Source organism: Anabrus simplex, chromosome 4 (genome assembly GCF_040414725.1).
Source record: "Anabrus simplex isolate iqAnaSimp1 chromosome 4, ASM4041472v1, whole genome shotgun sequence".
Classification (NCBI taxonomy): domain Eukaryota; kingdom Metazoa; phylum Arthropoda; class Insecta; order Orthoptera; family Tettigoniidae; genus Anabrus; species Anabrus simplex.
This window is the reverse complement of record NC_090268.1, coordinates 8,562,579-8,582,902: the sequence shown is the minus strand read 5'-3', so window position 1 is coordinate 8,582,902 and position 20,324 is coordinate 8,562,579. Positions and strand designations below refer to the sequence as shown.

General features: G+C 41.0%; 1 protein-coding gene across 5 annotated transcripts in view; it reads right to left on the bottom strand.

Annotated features, from left to right (window-relative positions):
* Window positions 1-20,324, bottom strand: part of tai (taiman) — a 433,432-nt gene that overhangs the window by 165,781 nt on the left and 247,327 nt on the right. For 4 of the 5 annotated variants that reach the window (XM_067145000.2, XM_067145002.2, XM_067145005.2 and 1 more), the window contains exon 1: window positions 13,357-13,436. The exons of the other annotated variant lie outside the window; for it this stretch is intronic. In XM_067145000.2, coding sequence (XP_067001101.2) covers window positions 13,357-13,418 — 62 coding nt within the window. In that variant the 5' untranslated portion in view covers window positions 13,419-13,436. Of the gene's footprint in view, window positions 1-13,356; window positions 13,437-20,324 lie in introns of those variants that run through there. 5 annotated transcript variants of the gene reach the window in all.

Here is a 20,324-nt window from a genome sequence, read left to right as displayed (position 1 = left end):
CTTGGTAACAACTGGTGTGAAGGTCGCGCCTTGCTGTCTTCTAGACCGGTTTTCACCCCTCACCATAACAGGGGTCTTCAGCCAACCGTTTTTGCGTATTGCAAAACTTTCCTAGTGCCCTTTGTAGTGAATCTTTACCATTCCTTACCACCTTTAAAGGTACAAACCTATTTTCACATTCCTCAACAATTGCTTTAAACCCATCCCAGAGTCTGTTTACATTTTTATTTACCGTTTTGCACCGATCATAGTTACTTTAAAAAAACTCCCTCATGCCTGTTTTATCAGCCATGTGGTCCTGCCTAATAGTCCTAATTTTAATATCTTTCTTTCTTTCACATTTATTTTTAACTACCACAAAAACAGCTTCGTGATCACTAATGCCATCTATTACTTCGGTTTCTCAATTGAGCTCATTTGGTTTTACCAGCACCACATCCAGAATATTCTTCCCTCCAGTTGGTTCCATCACTTTCTGAATCAGGTGCCCTTCCCATATTAACTTATTTGCCATTTGTTGGTCATGCTTCCTGTCATTCGCATCACCTTCCCAATTGACATTTGGTAAATTGAGATCACCCGGTACAATCACGTTCCTTTCCTTATCGTTTCCCACATAGCCGATTATCTTATCAAATAATTCTGAATCAGCGTCAGCGCTACCCTTTCCCGGTCTGTACACTTCAAAGACATCAAGTTGCCTATTATCTTTATAGATGAGCCTTACACCTAGAATTTCATATTTGTCATCTTTAACTTTTTCGTAGCTTACAGATTCTTCTTTCACCAGAATGAATACTCCCCCTCCTACCATTCCTATCTCTACGATACACACTCCAGTTACGTGAGTAAATTTCTGCATCCATTATATCATTTCTCAGCCATGATTCAACTCCTATTACATTATCTGGCAAGTATGTATCTATTAAATTACTTAATTATAATCCTTTCTTTACAGCACTAACATTTTTATGTCATCCCTACTTGACTTCCAGTTCCCTGTTCGCTTATCACCGCTCCCTAAAGCCACCCGTTTCCCAGAATGAACCTCCCTATAACCATTCTAAACAAATTTCCTACCTTATATGTACCACTGCGGTTTAAGTGAAGGCCATCTGAGCCCAGATCCCTATCTCCTACCCACCCATTAGGATCTAAAAATCTCACTCCCAGTCTCCCACATACCCACTCCATAGTCTCATTTAAATCCCCGATATACATGGTATACGCTTATTGGGCTTATGTCGTGTCATGTTTATAATTACGGGCCGTGGAAGCATCAATGGTAACAGCATGACGAATATAAGAATATTAGGTCTTATATTGTCATGGCAACGAACTACTGTAGTTCACATTGGCATACTGCACTAAGATATCTCATGACACTTTACGACAGATTCCCAATATGTAGATCCATCAAGCAATGACCTTCAAAACGGCACAGTCCATCCATGTGGAACCAAGAAAGAAAGACAGATAGACCGACCTCAACGAAATAACATATACGACAGTCATACATAAAGCTATATGATAGTTATGCTTTACAGTGTTCTATCTGCAAGCCTCCATAAACTGACTACGCACCTCAACAATAATCCTCTGCGTGGCCTCATTTACTCTGCACTCAGTGGCTTAGTCTAACCATCGTCGTGTCTGCATTTTGCTCACCGGGTCTCATGCTTCAACGCCCAAATTACCACTACGGCCACAAAATATGATGGGCTTATGCCATATACTCAAGCACGACTGGTGGGTGTAACTAAATCGCTACTAATTTTGCCTAGTACGCCTCGTTATAGTCGTTTCCCAATAATCACATAACCACTGGTGTTGCTATTTAACGATTCAACCAGCTTTCGGGCTGAACAAACACACAGACAATCCCCACGTAAATGAATAACTCCTAAATAACGACCAAGTTGCTACAAGTGAAGTGGCATCCAGTCACGAGGAGCATCGTGAAAGGGCATTTCTTGTCGGAACGAAAAACAGGCGGGAGTATTTCGCAAAGCCAGTGGCAAGGTCATGTCGACCGTGTCAATAAACCGGCTGGTCAGCAGAGCGCCACTCCCCCGCGCACGTGTTATGTACAGTACCATCTCCACTGTCAACATAGCCCTTGTTTAACAGAACAGGTGGTTACAGTAAACACAGGTGATCGACCGCAATCAGAGCGACTGCTACAACAACTCTGCTCATCGTGCAGCGCCTAAATACATGTTTTAAGAAAATTAACGAACAGAATATTTGACGAGGCAGCGTTAAAAGGATTCCTTCATTCTAGCCAGTCGACTTCCAACCCGTGTGTCTCAGGCTGGAGGCGACTTTGGGTGGGATTTTCACAAGGACTGGCGCAGAAAAGACACGTGGTCTTCAAATCCCAGCAAAAGTAGACAGAAAACAAAATAGTACGCCGTTTTTCCTGTTGGCTCATTTTCCCTTTTGAGTATTTCTTGAAAATATTTCCTCTTTCACTCTAGCACATAGTAAAATGAAGCCTAGTGCCCCGCCCCCCCTTTCCCAAAACTTCACCGTTTATAAAAGTGTGGCTGGCCCCAGGATACTGACCTGGATCTCAGGCCTGCTCTGGTCGAAGTCCACTCAGTAACTGAGGAGCTTTCTGACTGCGAGATAGCGGTCCCGGTCCAGAAAGCCAAGAATAACGACAGAGAGAATCCCCGCGATGACCTGCAGACTTTATTTTTATGAGAATTTCGGTCAGCCACATACAATTCACTAAAGGTATTTCCTTTAAGTTTATTGCAAATGGGAGTGTAGGATAACAGCGTTAGGATGAGAGAAGTATTTCAATGGAGATTTCAAAGATAATTATTAATCTAGATAAGAGCCTATGCGGAAATAATCCACAGACATTAAGAAAGGGAATAATTGTATAACTAACATATAAAAGGTGATAAGGTGGAATGTCATTACTAGCTCCATGAAAAGTTATGTTTAATTAAGTGTTACTAGACGTAAAGAACCAATCAGACGGGACAGTGACTATTTTGAAACCCTTAACAACTGATTAAGCCCAGATCCATTCTCTGGTGAGATATGGTGCTTACAGAGTTTGTTGTTACTTGTGATGATTTGAAATTGGCGAAGATGAGAGAGACCATTTTTGGTGTAGTCCGTCCCAGCAATAAATAATGTTAATCTTCCTCCTACAGGGCCGTTGTTGTAAGGATTTCAGCGGACTTGGCAGACTACAGTCCAACAGTTTTTCATTCCACTAATACCTCCGCATTTTCAGTTACGTCTGTGATGCACAATACGAGGAAAAACCAGTACCGACATTACAGACATGCTCTGAACATCAAGATACGTCATTATAATATGCCAGGTGAGGACGGCAACAGATACCTAACTGCGTGCACCACCACATCCTGTACATTGTCGAAGATGTTAATGAACACAGGTTGTCGCAATGACTGTCTTCACTTGTAATTTTCAACATTCGTGCTTAATGGTAGAGAAGGTGTTTTCCATCGTGTTAAGAAAAATGGCGTTCTATCCGCTGTGTGACTCTAATCTAAACAAGGCTCCTCTCAGCTCAAACGACACTTCACACCACATACTGAAGGCAAGCTGCATGAAAGATGCTCCTGCACCTATGCGCAGACGAACCATATAACAGAGCCACAGTAAACAAACTGCCGTCGCGAGTTAATCAAGTGGTGTTTTATGCGAGATGAACAGTCATCCACGGGGCTGCTATTGTAAAACAGAACCCCGAATGAAATTTCCCAACGGATTTGAGACATTTACGTCTTTTATCAACCAATTCACCACACCACACTGTCGAACTTGCTACCACGCACTCATCTCAGACTAGCGAACTTGCATTGTTACAATTCAAACTTTTAACTACACCTCCATAATTGTCGTCGGCACTTTTCAAACACCAGTCAAATATTAAAGTAAAATTGTGGGAATAATTCTTGAAGGGGTTGTTTCCTGAAATCCTCCACGATATCGACAAGACGATCGAATTTTGTGTTAATGAATATCAGTCTCCTTCACAACGGAATTTCGGCTCAAATAATTTATTTAGATATAGCCATCGCATTATTATTATTATTATTATTATTATTATTATTATTATTATTATTATTATTATTTATTCGCCCAAACAATGAGTCATAGCATTCAAACATTCAGAGAGACGATGGAACATGGTTGTTTCCAATTTCCAAACTACAATATTTCTTTCTTCTCTTTCTCTCAAGTGGTGCAGAATCCGATACCAAATCGCTGGTTTGTTACTGTGATCAAGGGTTAACAGACAGATCAGAATATTAACGGCTTTTAAAAGCAGGAGATGAAGATGAAACTGGAATTCAAGAGGATAAATTGGGGCAAATAGTAATTTATAGGATGAGGAATAAGGGATTGGAATAACGCTACGTAAACAATGAACCTGCCACCAGCCGCAAATGCAGATTAGTGATGACTGATTTATATTACAAGTTACTTTACGTCGCACCGATACAGATAGGTCTTATGGCGACGATAGGATAGGAAAGGGCTAGGAACGGGAAGGAAGTGGCCGTGGTCTTAATTACGATGCTTGGTGTGAAAATGGAAATCCACGGAAAACCATCTTCAGGGCTCCCAAAGTGGGGTTCCCGAATACAAGCTCATTTGCTCGGTAGTGATTTGATTTGACCAAGGCTACGATAAGGGAAACAAGTACACCGGACTAACGAATGAGGACATCTTATAAAAGACAACTGTTTTCCAGTGAAACAAACGAAATTTAACTCCTGCTGAATTACTAACTTCTCTCAAGGACAGACGGAACGCAGAACCGTTACTACCATGCTTCCTAGGCAGAGAAGAGAACACGAGGTCAACGTCCAAGATAACCTCGAGGGTTTAACAAAACGTTTGATCCTGTCCTCAGCAAGTAGATCAGTCTTCTTTCTTTCTTTTCCTGCCGCTTTTTCCCACACCTGTGGGGTCGCGGGTGCGAACTGCGTCGCACATGTGGATTTGGCCCTGTTTTTACGGCCGGACACCCTTCCTGACGCCAACCCTCTATGGAGGGATGTAAGCACTATTGCGTGTTTCTGTGGTGGTTGGTAGTGTAGTATGTTGTCTGAGTATGATGAGGAGAGTGTTGGGACGGACATATACACCCAGTCCCCGAGCCAGAAGAATTAATCAGAAGCGATTAAAATCCCCGACCCGGCCGGGAATCGAACCCGGGACCCTCTGAACCGAAGGCCAGTACGCTGACCATTCAGCGAACGAGTCGGACAAGTAGATCAATCAGTGATACTTTTTAAAACCAACGGCAAGCTACAACCAGGTATGATGGTCATTCACATGCATTTGGAGAATGAGTATTTCATCACCATTTTCAAAATTGTTTGCCGTGGCTTCCATGTTACAACACAATGAAATAAAGAGTAATTTTCTAAAAATCCGCGACTGCTGTCTTTCCCCATGTTGTATCTATATTATAATCTCCAGCACAGAAATAAAAATAAAAAAAATACATGCTATGGACAGGATTCATTATAACATCACATTAACAAGTTGACTCGTTACTTTCATGAAATTTGTCTACAAGTGCAACTGTTTCTACCTACCGTTTTACCGTTTTTCAGCCGTGTTAACGAGTCATTTTAAGCCATAAAGTCCACGAGTTTTCACTTTTCTTTCATGGTTTACGTCGCACAGATGGGAAAGGGCTACGAGTGAGAAGGAAACGACCGTGACACATACAAATACCACCAGGGAATTTTGTCTGGGGCACAAACACCGGTCACACTTCAAGTTCTACACCTCAAAATATGAATATGACATGAAATAATGACTAATAAGATAGAGTTTGAGGGAGGGTTTTTATAACCGTGTTGTTTTAATGACGTCATGAGAAACTTTAACTTTAGCTGATACATGCTGTAATGAAAGGGCAATAAAATGAAAATTATATATTCTATATGAAACAGAAAGGATGAAGGGCTGAAGTTGCGAACGAGTACGGCAATATGAACACGCGCTATATGCATGATAACCGCTGACACTGCCACAGGTCAGCGCGATAACAGCTCCGAGATCAGTCTCCCATCCTGTCTACAACGTGCGTCCACAAAGAGGAAAGATTAACAACAGTTTTTTCAGGATATACTATTCCGAATATATGACTTAGCACAATCCTAATCAAACAGTAAATTCCGTTGGGATTTGTTTATAATTCTACGACAGTATGCATACATACATACATACATACATACATACATACATACATACATACAGTACGCGAAACTTGTGATTAAACCTGGCCTCCCTAGTGCTGAATCGGTAGACCACGGTAATCTTCGAGATTCGTATTGGCAACCTTTGGAACACAAACTGTGAATACATTATGCATCGCCGTGAGACATCTGGCGTACACTTTATGTACTGGTACTGCTGTTGTTTACACAGCAAAGGCAAAATATAGAATCCATGCTATGAACAAGATTCACATCGAGAAATGTTATATAATGTTGTGTGTGTGTGTGACACAGTCGTTGGCTTAAGATAATAAAGGTTTAGAAAGTTCATATCGATCGATCATACTATCGATTCAATTTAGATTACATTTCTATCCAGTTGGCAGTATTACCGGAACCGGGAGAGCTCCCTCCTTACCCCTCACCCCGTAAAATCTGGTATCACTAAAAGTTCCGCGTGCTGTACATACATACATACATACATACATACATACATACATACATACATACATACATACATACATACGTCATCATTATAGACTGTGATGCCTTTCAGCGTTCAGTCTGCAAGCCTCTGTGAATTTACTAAACGTCGCCACAATCTTCTATTGGCAACTAGTGCTGTGGCCTCACTTAGTTCTATACTTCTTATCCTTAAATCGTTAGAAACCGAGTCTAACCATCGTCGCCTTGGTCTACCTCTACCTCTCTTACCCTCCATAATAGAGTCCAGTATTCTCCTAGGTAACCTATCCTCCTCCATTCGCCTCACATGATCCCACCGCTTAGCCGGTTTATGCGTACACCTTCATCCATCGACTTCATTCCTAACTTAGCCTTTATATCCTCATTCAGAGTACTCCTGCCATTGTTCCCACCTGTTTGTACCAGCAATCATTCCCGCTACTTTCATGTCTGTTACTTCTAACTTATTCACAAGATATCCTGAGTCCACCCAGCTTTCGCTCCCGTAAAGCAAAGTTGGTCTGAAAACAGACCGATGTAAAGATAGTTTCGTCTGGGAGCTGACTTCCTTCTTACAGAATACTGCTGATCGCAACTGCGAGCTCACTGCATTAGCTTCACTACACCTTCATTCAATCTCACTATATTACCATCCTGGGAGAACACACAACCTAAATACTTGAAATCATCTACTTCTTTCAGCTTTGTATTACCAATCTGACATTCAATTCTGTTGAATTTCTTACCTACTGACATCAATTTAGTCTTCGAAATGCTAATTTTCATACCATACTCATTGCACCTATTTTCAAGTTCCAAGCTGCAGGCTTTTGGCACAATCTGCCATTAAGACCAAGTCGTCAGCATAGGCCAAACTGCTTACTACATTTCCACCTACTAGAATCCCTCCCTGCCACTTTATACCTTTCAGCAGATGATCCATGTAAAGTACGAACAGCAAAGGTGAAAGATTACAGCCTTGTCTAACCCCTGTAAGTACCCTGAACCAAGAACTCATTCTACCATCAATTCTCACTGAAGCCCAATTGGCAACATAAATGCCTTTGATTCATTTTCATAATCTACCTTTAATTCCATAGTCTCCCAGTATGGCGAACATCTTTTCCCTCGGTACCCTGTCATATGCTTTCTCTAGATCTAAGAAACAAGCACAACTGTCTATTCCTCTCGTAGCATTTTTCAATTACCTGGCGCATACTAAAAATCTTAGCTTTACAGCCCCTCTGTGGTCTGAAACCTCACTGGTTTTCATCCAACTTACTCTCAACGACTGATCGCACCCTCCCTTCCATGATGCCAGTGAATACTTTGCCTGTTATACTAATAATAATAACAATAATAATGTTATTTGCTTTACGTCCCACTAACTACTTTTTAAGGTCTTCGGAGACGCCGAGGTGCCCGAATTTAGTCCCGCAGTTCTTTTACGTGTCAGTAAATCTACCGACACGGAGCTGTCGTATTCGAGCACCTTCAAATACCACCGGACTGAGCCAGGATCGAACCTGCCAAGTTGGGGTTAGAAGGCCAGCGCCTTAACCGTCTGACCCACTCAGCCCGGCGCCTGGTATACTAATCAATGAGATACGTCGATAATTGTTGCAATCCTTCCTGTTCCCTTGTTTATAGATAGGTGCAATTACTGCTTTTGTCCAATCTGAAGGTACATTACCAACACTCCATGCTAATTTTACTACTCTGTGAAGCCATTTCATCCCTGCCTTCCCACTATACTTCACAATTTCAGGTATAATTTCATCTATTCCTGCTGCTTTATGACAATGGAGTTTATTTACCATCCTTTCCACTTCCTCGTGCGTAATTTCACCAACATCATTTTCCTCCTCCCCATGAGCTTGGTTGTTCGCAAAACCACCAGGATGATTTCCTTTTACATTGAGAAGATGTTCAAAATATTCCCTCCACCGCTCCAGTGATTCCCTGGGATCTATTATCAGTTCACGTGAATTACCCAAAACACTGTTCATTTCCTTTTTCCCTCCCTTCCTAAGATTCTTTATTACTGTCCAGAAAGGTTTCCCCTGATGCTTGACCTCGCCTTTCCAGGTTATTACAAAAATCTTCCCACGACTTATTTTTGGATTCAACAACTATTTGTTTCGCTCTGTTTTTTTCATCTACGTACAATTCCCTGTCTGCATTGGTTGGAGCTATTTCTGATAAACCTTCTTTTTACGTTTACAAGCTGCTCTCGCTTCATCATTCCACCAAGTTTTTCGCTTTTTCCCATCTTTACACACAGTTGTTCTTAGGCATTCCCTTGCTGTTTATAGTACAGCATCCCTGTATACGACAGTATAAATATTCAAAATTATTAAGGTATCTCTACTTGGCTATTTGATTTCACAGTTATCGACTTAATTTCCTATTATTCTTATTTTACAAATTTGAAAATTCATGAACTTCTAAAGCATATGGATATGCACATGGAGAACAATAAAAACGTATTGAATGTTATGGGTGTCTGAGAAACCAGTCACAATTACTTACAGGAAATTGAAAATATCGTTTGTTCCTGTCTCAAAGCATAGCTTTAAAGAAATATAATACACCACAACATCTGGCCGCCAACGTGATAAGAGTTAGCCGATACCTGCCCAGGTAAGTGCGATTTTCATTTCCTGAACTTGCCAATGATTTTTTCTTCCATAACATAGTATAAAGTAAAAGATTAGGAAGAGAGTTCACAGTGCCTCGCGAGAATTCGAAAGAGAGTGGTTATCGTTGTGAAAATTCGAAAATATGACTTCAGAAAATGTTACACGTCCAGTCATTTGATGTATTTGAAAAACAGTGTTGCAAAAATGGCGTGAAAGCAATGGATCTTAAAGCAGCAGAGCCCTATAGGATTCTTTCAGCTGAATTATTCGAAAGCGCTAATGCTAAGGAGTTCTTTGTTGGTAAAAAGAAAAAAAAAAAAAAAGCTGTTCGAGCCTGGTTCTCAGCTGTCATCTAAACAGTTTCTACTTTATACATCCAGAGAGTATGTTCAGCATAGACACCTCTCACAAGGCAGCCTCGCCAGCGCCAGTAAAGGCGGAGTTAGTGAACAACCAAACGAGGCATGCCACGTAATTAAGTACAAGCTGGTTAAAGACCAAACAAATACTGCGCCACTACCGTCAGCAGTGGAAGTAACATTACAATACTGCCAAGAGAGCCCACTTAACATCTGAATACCAAGCTCGATAGCTGCAGTCGCTAAGTGCGGCCAGTATCCAGTATTCAGGAGGTAGTTGGTTCGAACCGCACTGGCGGCAGCCCTGAAGATGGTTTTCCGTGGTTTCCCATTTTCACACCAGGAAAATGCTGGGACTGTACCTTAATTAAGGCCACGGACGCTTCCTTTCCACTCCTAGCCCTTTCCTATCCCATCAACGCCATTCGACCTACCTGTGTCGATGCGACGTAAAGCAGCTTGCAAAAAAAAAAAAATTAAAATCTGAATCTTTCTTTAACGCATACAATTCAGCAAAGAACATATCTAAAGGAGTTAAATCGCCGTTTATTAGCAATTAATAACAATACCTGCGCTGCGTACGGTAACGAGTGAATCTTGATTCTCAATTTCAAACAATCCACCACATATGCAAGTGTAATGAGTATTGCGGAGAATCCATTGGCCAAAGCAGTTTACAATCATGGTTATTTAAAAGTAATAATAAAATTTATTTTCGCTACTTTATTGAAATTCACCAGCCCAAATCAATCTTTGTTTAGATACAATGTTCACAATGCACTGTGACTTCTGGTATGGGCTACAACAAGTTAGTTACTTTCATTTTCCTGTTCGTGACTTTGACTATATGAAAGTGACTGAGGTAACACAACTAGTACCTGTGCTGAATAGTGTGGAAATGAAGCTCAAAGCAGCGAGCCCGGCTCGGTAACGAAAACAGCAGGAAACTACACAACTCTATGGCAAATGTTGAGAATCCAACCTGCCTTCGGGCTGAGGACTTACTGCAACATTGAAATTCAGGGAAGAAATAATTTAGACTTCAAAACATCTGGATCAAATTTAAAATCCCCTACATATGCAATAATTTCTCGAAGATGAATGACTCAATAGTTTAGCAATTTCGTTTGTAAATAGATTTTAATCAGTTTGTTTCGTTAAGAGTTTAATTTATCTCATTTCACTGGCTGTAAAATGACCTGCTTTATAAATAAAATTCTTTTCAATCTTGTTTTGGAATATAATGGCTTCTTTCCTTTCACCGTGATAATTCAATTTACAATTACGATATATCCTGAGTGGAGAGATTCGAAAGTCTCGAGCTACCGTGTGTAAGTATACTCTTGTGGACAGGTGAACTATCTAGAATTAGTAAGATTTAAAAAGGAATCCCCCGAGAGGAAAGTCTTTCTCCGAATTCGCTTGCTTTCACCTTGTGTAATATACTGACGCAACAGAAACAGTAATTCTGTCCACCATGCTGCAACCCGCCTTGCGCCACCGCTACAGGAAGGGGGAAAAGAGTATGTCCAGGGTCTCGTCTGACTGCATCTCATTCGTAAAACAATTTCGAATGAATAACAGTTTTTTTTTATCCGGGCCTATGCAATGGAAGAACCGTCTACTCAAACACACTGCAATGCCTTCAGCCCACTCAACAGAACACGTTAGTTTCAGCCCCATCCTTGGCTTCGACTATATGACAGTATGGGCAATATCAATACTACCTATGACAGTATGGGCAATATCAATACTACCTATGACAGTATGGGCAATATCAATACCACCATTTCCAACACAACTAGTGCCTGCGGGTGGGCCTGGCAGACCAACTTCCAGCTCAGGACAATGAAATTACAAGAAATTCATCAGGTGGTCGAAGTTTCTCTAGAGTAAACCTAGATGAATCTACCCAAAAATCTGTAAAATCGTTTAATTCTTGAACAACTTTTATCTCAGTACTCCTCTCAACTTCCAATGCCGGGAGAAAGTGCCCGGGAAAGTAGGAGAAACCTTATGAAATGCCTGTATCCCAGAAGTTATACCGCATACTCCTTTCTTGCGTAACATTATTTGATTATCATCGAATAATCAAACTAAGAACCGTCGCTCCACGAGCCAACCAGCATATCAAAACCCATCTACAAGAAAGATTAACTCAACCACTTACTGGCTTCCAATAAGAAATGGTCAAACAAATGTAAGATGGGTAATTCCACCGATACCTGGGTAAATGTCACTAATTACGAGAAAATTCCATCTCACTGCCGGTGGTAGTCAACCCCAGTCTCTGGAAAAAAGAAAAAGCAATAGCTTAGCCACCGACTTCTTGTCTGACCTAAACCTTAAGATGCCTGGGAAAGACAGGAAGACAATTTAACAAGTAACACTAGTCTTGAACTTCCCGGATTTTGACCGAAGTTACAATTTAAATTAAGGCCTGTTCAACTTTAATTTAAGACTATGAACTGAAGATTTGAGTCTCGATCATATAATCATATATCGACACAATTTACTTATAAAGTGACCTAGGCCTATGTGCAATAAAAGTCACATTAATGTTCTTGTTCCTTTAACAAGCTCGCGATGAACTGGCTGGCTACAAACTCTCCGCTTGAAGACCTGGAAGTAGAAGACAACATTACCCCACTATGAACTGTACGCAATTAGAGATTACGATTAGTCACCAATCGGAAATTGTATTTATGAGAGTGCTCTATTTTAAAAAATAAGGCTCCATGAAAATTAGCGTGTCATTCTGGAACTCTGCATTATCAAAAGGAAGTATAAAAAATTATAGTTAAGTTTGAAAAATTCTAAAATTCGTACGCAGATTAAGAATAATTATATCTGTTCCAGTAGTGACACGATGTCTCTATTTACTGCCGAAATCTCCAATACAATGTGCCAATTACAAAAGTCCAAATCACTACATTCGCTTCCGTGCGTCATATCACGTACAGCAAATCTTGACGTGAACACACACAAACGTACGGTAGATTCTTACTGTGATTATTCTTACTTCTCCAACACGTTAGAATTAAATAAAAAGAAATTTAATAGTACCGGCACCGTACTGGCTGTAAATTCCAGCATAGTTCCTCATTATGGTACCGCACGACGTACAAGGTAACAATTGATGGAATTCGAATATACGATGAACACAGCACACGACTAAATGAAAGTTAAAGCTATGAGTGTCCTTGCTGAATCATACGACATCCTGACATCTTGCTGGAGAGGCACGCGTCAACGCTGTTGTCTTACGCATTTCCTTCAGCCCTTGCTGATGTCAGCGAAAGCTGGACGTAATACACCTGACTCTCCAGTGAACCGGGAGACTTTCCTCTTCACGTCATCTTTCTTCCTCGGGAAAGAAGGGCAGCGATGCGACCGTGACCTCATTAGAAGTATCATTTCAACATTCCGCCGCCGAGAGTGAAGAAAACACGGCACGGATAAAATTAACACACATACTATCAACCAAATAAATAAATGACTCGACACAGGCACTATTCGCAGGATGAATAACTGATGGTAACGCATGTATCACTCCTATCAGACGCTCAGCCTCCACAGACCGCTTTAACAGCGAATGGGATGTTTCAACTTGTTGAGAATAAGATAAACAACAGTAGGAGCCTTTAAGAATGCACATACCTGCGTCCGAAAGGTAAAGATGGTCCCAACAGACTGGTATTGATACAAGACGACGCCATCATAACATATCGCGCACTACTCACAAGACTATCTCAACCTGACTAGCTGGCTCCGCGCAGAGCACGAGCGAGCGACCAGGGCCAGCCGAACCGGGTCAGTAGGCCACGCAGTGCGCACGCGCCATGCACCACTCGAGTTGCTCGGAAAATAAATATGACGAGTATTCTATGAACATTATTTCACTGTAATATTTCTATGCTGAAACACAAGGCTAAGGAATATTTAAGAAAGGGAGCAAAATATAAGCCCGTAGCTTGTTTAGCAAGAAAGGAAAAAAATAATGTAATGTGAAGTCATGGTCTTCAACCCACCGTGAACCGTGTAACGAAAATCTGACGTACGAATAAAAAATGTCGTGTGTTGTTCTGGCTACGGTGGAGGTCTGAAGTATACAACCCAACACCCCTGTGGGTGGGGGCAGTAGAATAACACCCAACTTAGCCCTTCCTGTCTTAAGAGGCGACTAAAACGGGCCTAGGAGGATTGGTAATCACGGGACTCTTAGCTGAGTCCTGGAATTGTTCCCGCTTGTGCTAGACTCCTCACTTTCATCTATCCTATCGCACCTCTCTTGGTCAATCAACTCTTGTTCTTTTCCGACCCCGGCGATATTAAGTAAATAATAATAATAATAATAATAATAATAATAATAATAATAATAATAATAATAATGGCGTTACGCCCAACTAACTACTTTTACGATTTTCAGAGACGACGAGGTGCCAGAATGTACTCCCGCAGGCGTTCTTTTACGTGCCAGCAAATCTAGCAACACGAGGCTGAGCCAAGCTGGGGTCAGGTCAGCCAGCGCCTCAACTACTCAGCCCGGCACGGTACTAAGGGCCGAATTCATAGTCAGTACTTATACTTAAGTGGAACCCTTAAGTAATAAGGGATCACTTATAATAAGTATTCACTTATATGAGTTTACATTTCATAGACAGCACTTAAAGAGCACACTTATTGATACAGTAAGTATCACTGGAGATGTGGCAATGCTGTATATTATGCCCATGCTTCCTGGATCGTACGCGTACAGTTCTGGCTACCGAATAGTGGAATGATGTATTGTGCTTTGTTTATCGGAGGACATCGCACGGCCGCGCGCGTAATATTTGAGGTTAAAGGATCGTCTATATTGTATTTGGTTATCAGAATGGATAACAAAACAGCGAGCTGAGACGACACCTGCAAGAACTTGCGCATAATATAGAACAAGCAGACCGACACAGTTTCTCATCAGAATATGAATGACGTGGGAAAAACTTGTTGTGGACAATGCAAACTACGAAAATGCCCAGAGTCTAATTTTCTTCTTAAGATGTTCATAGTTATCCAGGTACTCGAACCTATACAAATATTCATCGAAATGTAGAATATCTAGCCTTACAACGCTTTTGATGATTTGACAAGTATATCAGTAGCCATTATGTTGTAATAGGCCTAATTACTTCCCCCAATAAAATGCAAATAGTATGTTTGTGTGATGGATGCCATAATTTCAGAAACTTTTGATATAATCCGGCAAACGATTCGTTGACTAACCTGATATAATTAGCACAGATCAACCTTAAAATCAATGGTGGTAGTGCAACACGTTCATTTTTCTTCTAACTCGGTACAGTTCTTTACTATTCCGTAGGTCTACAGTCTTGATAACTTATCAACTTGTAACGCGTTTCCAATTAATTAAGCGAAATACCGGTAATGATGACTGTGATGATAATAACAATAATAATAACAATAACCTGAAATTAAGAGGTGACATAAAATCTCAAAACAATATCTTCATTAATGATGAGATAGTGAGTCCTCTAGAGGTTATGTTCATTCTCTCAATCAAAGGAACAAGAATATTCATAACTCTCACTTTACTAAAACGAAACCTTCATTAAATTGTTGGTCACATAACATTTCGACAGGATTTTCCATCTCTACTGTGTGCACGGAAAGCATTCTGTGAATGAAATGCAACATATTCAGCAAAATCACAATCCTCCATCTTACTGCAACATAAGTGAGACACTTAAGTAGGTAATATGAAATGAAACCTGGCTTCTAAGGGGCACTTATATATAAGTGCTGTCTATGAATTCGGCCCTAAGTGTCGAGGATTACGGTGTCTTTAATTTTCACGCCCTTCGTGACCCTTGTCTTTCTTTTGTCAATACCTTCATTTTTCGAAGTGTCGGATCCCTTCCACTTTTTCTCTCTGATTAGTGCTGTATAGAGGATGATTGCCCAGTTGTACTTCCCCTTAAAACAATAATCTCCACCACCAAACAGAAATATTTGCGCTCATTTTCGTTTTTATAAGTGAATAAACTATTGGATAACCGGTATTGCAGTCCTTTATGTGCCACCAACTTGGGTTCAGAAGCCAGATTAGCCCCGTCACATTAAAGTACTCAGTTCGAATTGCGGCCAATGTTATGAGCTATTTGATTTGGAAGTCTCGAGGTGAGGTTACGACCACGACTGCAATAGAAGGTTGTTAAAGGGCACAAGACATTAAGTGTTGATACCTCGGAGCCAATCTAAACGACTGAAAGTGATATCGAAGAGTCTCTTTTACTGTTACAATGTTGAACTCAGTAAATTCGTCATTTTTTTTCTTTGTTTCATCACCAAATTCCTACTAAATATGCAAAAAGGTTAACTCTAAATAAAGCAGACTCGTAAGCATATTATCCAGTTCCACTACGAATGAATTAATGCCACTACAAGACTTACAGCCAATGACGTCATCACCCGCACACTCAGTCTTCCGCGGGAGTACCCGCATCCGTTCCGAGTCTAATAACATACGTCGGAAAAAAGCTCACTAATGTTTCATAAGAAAAATCCGGTTCAGAATGAGTGTTCACAGATCACCCAATGGACATAGAAGTGTATTGATGCTTAGTACTAAACTACAATGTCATTCATGGGAGCTGAATTTGAAGAAACAGAGCTAACATACTTAGCTGATGCCTTTCCACACGAATGGCCAATGTTCAAATCCCACGTCGAAATTTTTACCTGAAAAATAACGAGGCATTAGCAAGTGTATCCGGCTTTAAATCTCTGCCAAAACCCGAAATGACCCAGGGTGGCTCTAGCGACCCCAGTTGCACTTCTCTAAAAACAAATACCAGCTATAACCTGAAGAATACCAGAATGCGCCAACTGAAGCCAATTAACAGATTACAAACCGGCATAAATACTATGGAAGGCAAGTAAAAAAATGAATTTCGCTCTATGGAGAAGTAATAAGGCACTAGAAGAAAGGGGTAAATGACCGAGAAGCATGTTATAATCATCTTGTTTGCTTTAAGTCCCACTAACTACCTTTACGGTTCTCCGAAACGCCGAGGTGCCAGAATTTAGTCCCGCAGTTCTTTTTCGTGTTGACGTATTTGAACGCCTTCAAACACAGTACTCGAGAACTCAATTTCAGACATGGAGTTAACGCATGTTACCCACTCACTTGAGAATTATTTCGACCACAATAACTAGAATACTGTCAAAAGGCATTAAATAGGCAATTATACCAAACAGGCACGAACCCTTAAATAGACATCTATAGGCACAATAAAACCAATGATTTGTTATAAAAGAGCATAAAACGGATGTATATCGTAAAAGCCTACGTTTCTGTACATGAGAATAAAACAGGCAAATCTCATTGATCTGCGCGTCATTATGAGGATGGAATGATACAGCCAGCCCCCGTGCCAGCGGAATGACTGTTAAAGTTCCCGACCCTGCCGAGAATCGAACCCGGGACACTAGCACGCTAAGTTAACCATTTAGCCATGGAGCCGGACTGAAAATACAGTGAAACCTGCCAAAAGGCGTTCCGTTAGTAACAGGCGGATGAACAGCGTCTATAATCAGCTGGAGTAGCGCGTTTGTTTTTAAGCCCATATTCCTTTTCAGTTTAAAACCACTTAATTTATAACTGGTAGGCTCTAAAAACTACTTGAGAGACCGTCTCGACACAGCGGCGATTGAACAGCGCGTGTAAAATGAGCCTTAAAAGAGAATTTCCTGCGAATAAAACAAAGACCGCATCCCTAATTAAGACGTCAATGTCACTCTCAAGACCTTCCTTCTCGTTATCGTAAAATCACCATACACTGCAAACTTTACAAACATTATTCTGGATCCTTGATTTTAATACTCAAGTTTTTAACTGATTTTTGAACACTACACGCGTCTATGATCTAACTCCTTGTTGAACAAACAAATTGGATACAAGGAGATTACCCACACAAGCGGAAATTAAAGAAAATTGTGGTCGTATATTTTCCCACAGCCTACTTCGTACCATGAGAGGAGTTTGAAGACATCAAGATTACCGTGATTGAAGTTTTGCCACAGTAATTTGAAAGGGAGTGCTGTACCTTTAGACATTTTAGGGAGAATACCGTATGTTTCAGTTGCAGTAGCATTATTTTTATAATATTTTTAATAAAGGCAATTTTATCTTTTCGGCTCAACAGGGCCAACACTCAACTGGAGGTATTATTATTATTATTATTATTATTATTATTATTATTATTATTATTATTATTATTATTTTCCCTCAATTAACATTCCAGAGAACGCATCATGCTAAAGTGGACTAAGCAAACTGAACTCAGCTCTTACGCGAGGAATATCACCACTGTTTTGTTTTTGTTTTTTTAAGCAAGCAAGCTTGTAGTTCTACGTGACTTTTGATATTGTGATCATAGCTACGGGACCTCCAGTCTTACGTAGAACCCGAACCAGTAGAGTATGACGTTTTCAAAAATTCCACATGCCTTGGCTGGGATTCGAACTGCGGCCACTCGGATATCACGCACATTACTTAAGTATGGGGACAGAGAAGCAGAGGAGAGTCAATAAATGATTGATGCAATACTCGCGCTGCCGACCTACTAGGTCAATATGTTCAAAGCTTGACAGGAAGGAAAGAGTGAAGCTAAGTAAAATTATCATGATAGTGGTGGAACACAAAACAGTAGGATGTATTTCAAATTCATTAAAATGCGAAGACTCGGCATAAGGCAGCCAGGTCGGAGGCCACGGACAAATAGTTCAGCACTGCAGCATAGCTACAAGCAAGTTAGAATAATCAATGGAAGCCCGACGTAGCCAGTAATTGAAACGAAACCACTGAACAACAGCTGTAACGAAACTAAGTGTACTGCGTCTTACTGAACTTAAAACTCTGTATACCTTCTTTCTCCCCCCGCCCCCTACCTCTCTCTCACTCTCTTCATTTTTTTTTTCAACCAATCTTTTCGAAAGTTCTAAGAAAATCGATCACCTAGAAGTCAGCTTTAAGAAAATCTGCGTGTATTTAACTTAAAAATACTTATTACTGTAAAATATCTTGAAATAGTTATTGGTCTGTAGTAAAGAGCAAAGAAATGAAATTCTTAGCCGTTAAAGAACGAGCCCCGTGACTGCTTTTTACCCAGAGGCCCAGGGAGTCACTCAGTCTTTTCAGACCAACAAAGTAACTATTGATATGAGAGGAAAGCTGACCTGCAAGCAGCCGAGGCCTTCATCGTGTGAAAGTGAAAAACCGCGGAAAACCCTCTTTAGGCAGCCACCGATCGAGTTCGAACTCACCTCTCCCGAATGCACGCCTACAGCTACAAGGCTCTAACCGCGCAGCCAACTCGTTCGGTAGCCACAGTTTTTGGCTTTATGAATGAGAACCTTGGTGTTCGTAAAAACGGAAAATGATGTAGGAACGAGAGGAGAGTAATCACAGACGACGAAACATCCTCAGTACAGGAATTCCTTGAACTCATCCGTCACAAATCAGGAAAAACAGACTTTTCACCAATATAGTCGTAATTCGAATCCTAACCAATGCATATGATTTTTCAAATGAAAAGTATTATTCCTGTGTTCCGATTGTGCATAAAACTGGAGGTCCCGTGGCTACGATCACGGTCACGTACAATACCACATGGTGCACCGTGAGAAAGTGGAATACTGTGGATCCAACAATGTAAAGAAAAAGCAGTATCATCACTAGCCCTGAGGGAATATTTTTCACACATAAAATGTCTCTTGGCAGTGAGGTCAACTGTATACTGCAAGATTTTCAGGCAAGTGTTACACTTGGAAGACGCAAGACAACTGAAATTATTGTACTACCTGGTTAATATATGAGGTCTCCGGAGAGGCCTGGTTCAGGTCTTCCTAGTTGCAAAGGTATGTACGGTATATTCCACTAACCACAGGATGAAACCAGTTCAATCACTCGGAAACTGAGCGAGACGGTTGCTGTTTTTGTTTTACAAGAGCGAGCGAACTCCACCCAGGTTCTTTTACCGATTCGTATCTCTGCACTTTGTCCTGTACAGTAAATCTAAGACCAAACTTAACTGCTACGGATTCGAACCGACAGTCTGAGCGTAGTGGAACTACGGAGCCGGAGTGTAAAAGCCTTCGTAGGATTCGTCGACCGGACTCACTAGCAGGCAGAAAGGAAATTAAACCCTAATTCATTACGGCTAAATTTCTGGCCATAATGTGAGATGAAATGAAATGTCGTATGGCTTTTAGTGCCGGGATATCCCAGGACGGGTTCGGCTCGCCAGGTGCAGGTCTTTCTATTTGACGCCTATAGGCGACCTGCGCGTCGTGATGAGGATGAAATGATGATGAAGACAACACATACACCTAGCCCCCGGGCCACTGGAATTAACCAATTAAGGTTAACATCCCCGACCCGGCCGGGAATCAAACCCGGGACCCTCTGAACCGAAGGCCAGTACGTTGACCAACGAGTCGGACATAATGTGAGATTAAAATAACTGTCTGGTCGCCAGTGCTGACGTCCACTTCAGTATTTGATATTCGAATCCAAGAACCTACGCAAGAGCACCTGTGCAGGAATCAGCTTCACACTGAAAATC